The sequence below is a fragment of the Somniosus microcephalus genome, unplaced genomic scaffold, assembly GCF_052327205.1.
Source record: "Somniosus microcephalus isolate GS21.2 unplaced genomic scaffold, FLI_Smic_1.0 unresolved_chr8, whole genome shotgun sequence".
In the NCBI taxonomy this organism is placed as follows: Eukaryota; Metazoa; Chordata; class Chondrichthyes; order Squaliformes; family Somniosidae; genus Somniosus; species Somniosus microcephalus.
Window position 1 is genome coordinate 1832388 of NW_028225186.1, and position 2005 is coordinate 1834392.

The 2005-nt window shown below is 45.7% G+C and overlaps 1 protein-coding gene across 1 annotated transcript; it reads left to right on the forward strand.

Moving 5' to 3' along the window:
- The first annotated feature begins 644 nt into the window (after positions 1 to 644).
- LOC147085234 (uncharacterized) lies at positions 645 to 1499 on the forward strand. Its single transcript, XM_085979132.1, has one exon. It carries the CDS (start codon positions 645 to 647, stop codon positions 1497 to 1499), a length of 855 nt encoding a protein of 284 aa, XP_085835258.1.
- The last annotated feature ends 506 nt before the right edge of the window (positions 1500 to 2005 follow it).

Genomic DNA, 2005 nt, shown 5'->3' on the forward strand with positions numbered 1-2005 from the left:
GGCTCAGTAATCTGATGATCCTGGATCTGGGCAACAATCAACTCGCCTCCCTGCAACATCGCACCACCCTTCTGCCCTCCCTCCGAAACCTCTCCCTCTCTAACAACTCTCTCACAACCTTTGACAGCCAACGAGACTTCCTCAGCAACCTTCTCAAGTTGCATATGTCCAATAACAAACTCTCCGATGCTTTGGAATTTTCTAAAGTTTACCTGAGGAACATCTCGTGTTTGATCATCAAGAACAACCCCTTAAATATCACCCATTTTCTCAAATCTGCAAACCTGGATCTACAGAATGTTCAATACTCTTGGTTAAGGCTGCACAACCAGAGTCAGTTGTCCAACCTGTGCCACTATCTGGGTCACAGGATTATGAACCGCCTGGTCCTGCAGAACAATCAGATCTCAATCCGCACTGCCCATTCCCTATCCCAGTGCCCACCCATCACCAGCTGGGATTTATCACACAATCTCCTCACATCTGTGGAGTGCTTTGAATTTGCATCGAAAAGCAAGCAAACTGTTTCTTTCATTATCGAGCACAACAGAATCAACAAGTTCCCTTCCTGTTACAAGGACAGGAAGGCAGTCGCGGTGTTTCCCAAGCTGTCGCTTCTAACCTTTCGCTACAACAGGATTTTCATGATTTATAGTCACACCTTCTGTTATGCTCCCTATCTCCGGACCCTAAAGCTGAACATTAACAACATTGCTGTCATCAATAAGGCTGCCTTTTCTAACCTCACCAACTTGCAGGAGCTCCGACTCGACAACATCCTCATAACTGACATCTATGAGCGCACCTTCAGCAACCTTGGGAGTCTCAGGAATCTCAATCTCAGAAACAACAGCATCTCAATTCTTTTCAGCAAGGTGTTTGCAAATCTCAATAATCAGGACACATTGGACGTGGGAGGGAACAAAATTCGAAGCCTCACCAGCCAGTCTTTCTGTGGATTACACAACCTGACCAAGCTTTATCTCGATAGGAACTGTATAACCCGTATCAGCATGGAGATCTTCGACATCCTCCCATCATTAGGAGTGTTGGACTTGGACAGTAATCGGATCAGATACAACACTGTCCTGATTGCAGCATCTCCCTTTGTTAACCTCACAAAGATTTACATTCTCAAACTACAAGCCCAGCAAACCTACGGCATCAACATTATTCCTTCAAAGTTTTTCAATGGATTCATCTCTTCAAGAGACCTGTATATAGGAGAGAATAAAATGTCGCTGTCCAAAGACGGATTTGAAGACCTGATCAATTTGAGAATTCTCCCCATGCCCGATGCATGCAACGGGGTCCACAGTCTGAATCCAGGGATTTTCAAGAAACTCCAGAGTCTAAAGAGACTCAACCTTGAAAATGTCGGCCTCCAATCCATGTCTCTTGGCATTTTTGGAAACCTTTCCAACCTCAGGATATTGTTCGTGGGGAGAACGCCATTCAGATCATCAATAGCACGGTTGCAGAACACCTGCCCTCCCTGACCTACCTGAATCTACGGAAGAACCCGTTCCCCTGCACCTGTGACATCAGTTGGTTCCAAAACTGGTCCCTGTCCAACCCCAGGGTGCAGGTTATCTATTTTTACAACCAAGCCTGTGCAGTTCGGCCAACCGAATACTTGTGCAAGTTTGATGCTCGAGTTTGTTACTTGGACATTGACCAGATCATGTTCCATATAACTGTGCCGGTCTTGATCTTGTTCATGTTCATCCCTATAATCAACAGCAAAGGGTAGTGGCTCATCAAGTATGGGTTTTCTATTTTTCGATCGTGGTTGAATGACCACAGAGGGAGAGGAGAGAGTCAGCAGTCCTACAGGTATGATGCATTTATCTCCAATATTTCTCAGGACGAAGACTGGGTTCTGCAAGTGTTGGTGCCAAACCTGGAAACGAGAGTACCTCAAAGCTTCAAACTCTGCCTCCACCACAGAGATTTTGAGCTGGGCAACTTTATCACCGACAACATCGTAGACAGCATCTACCAG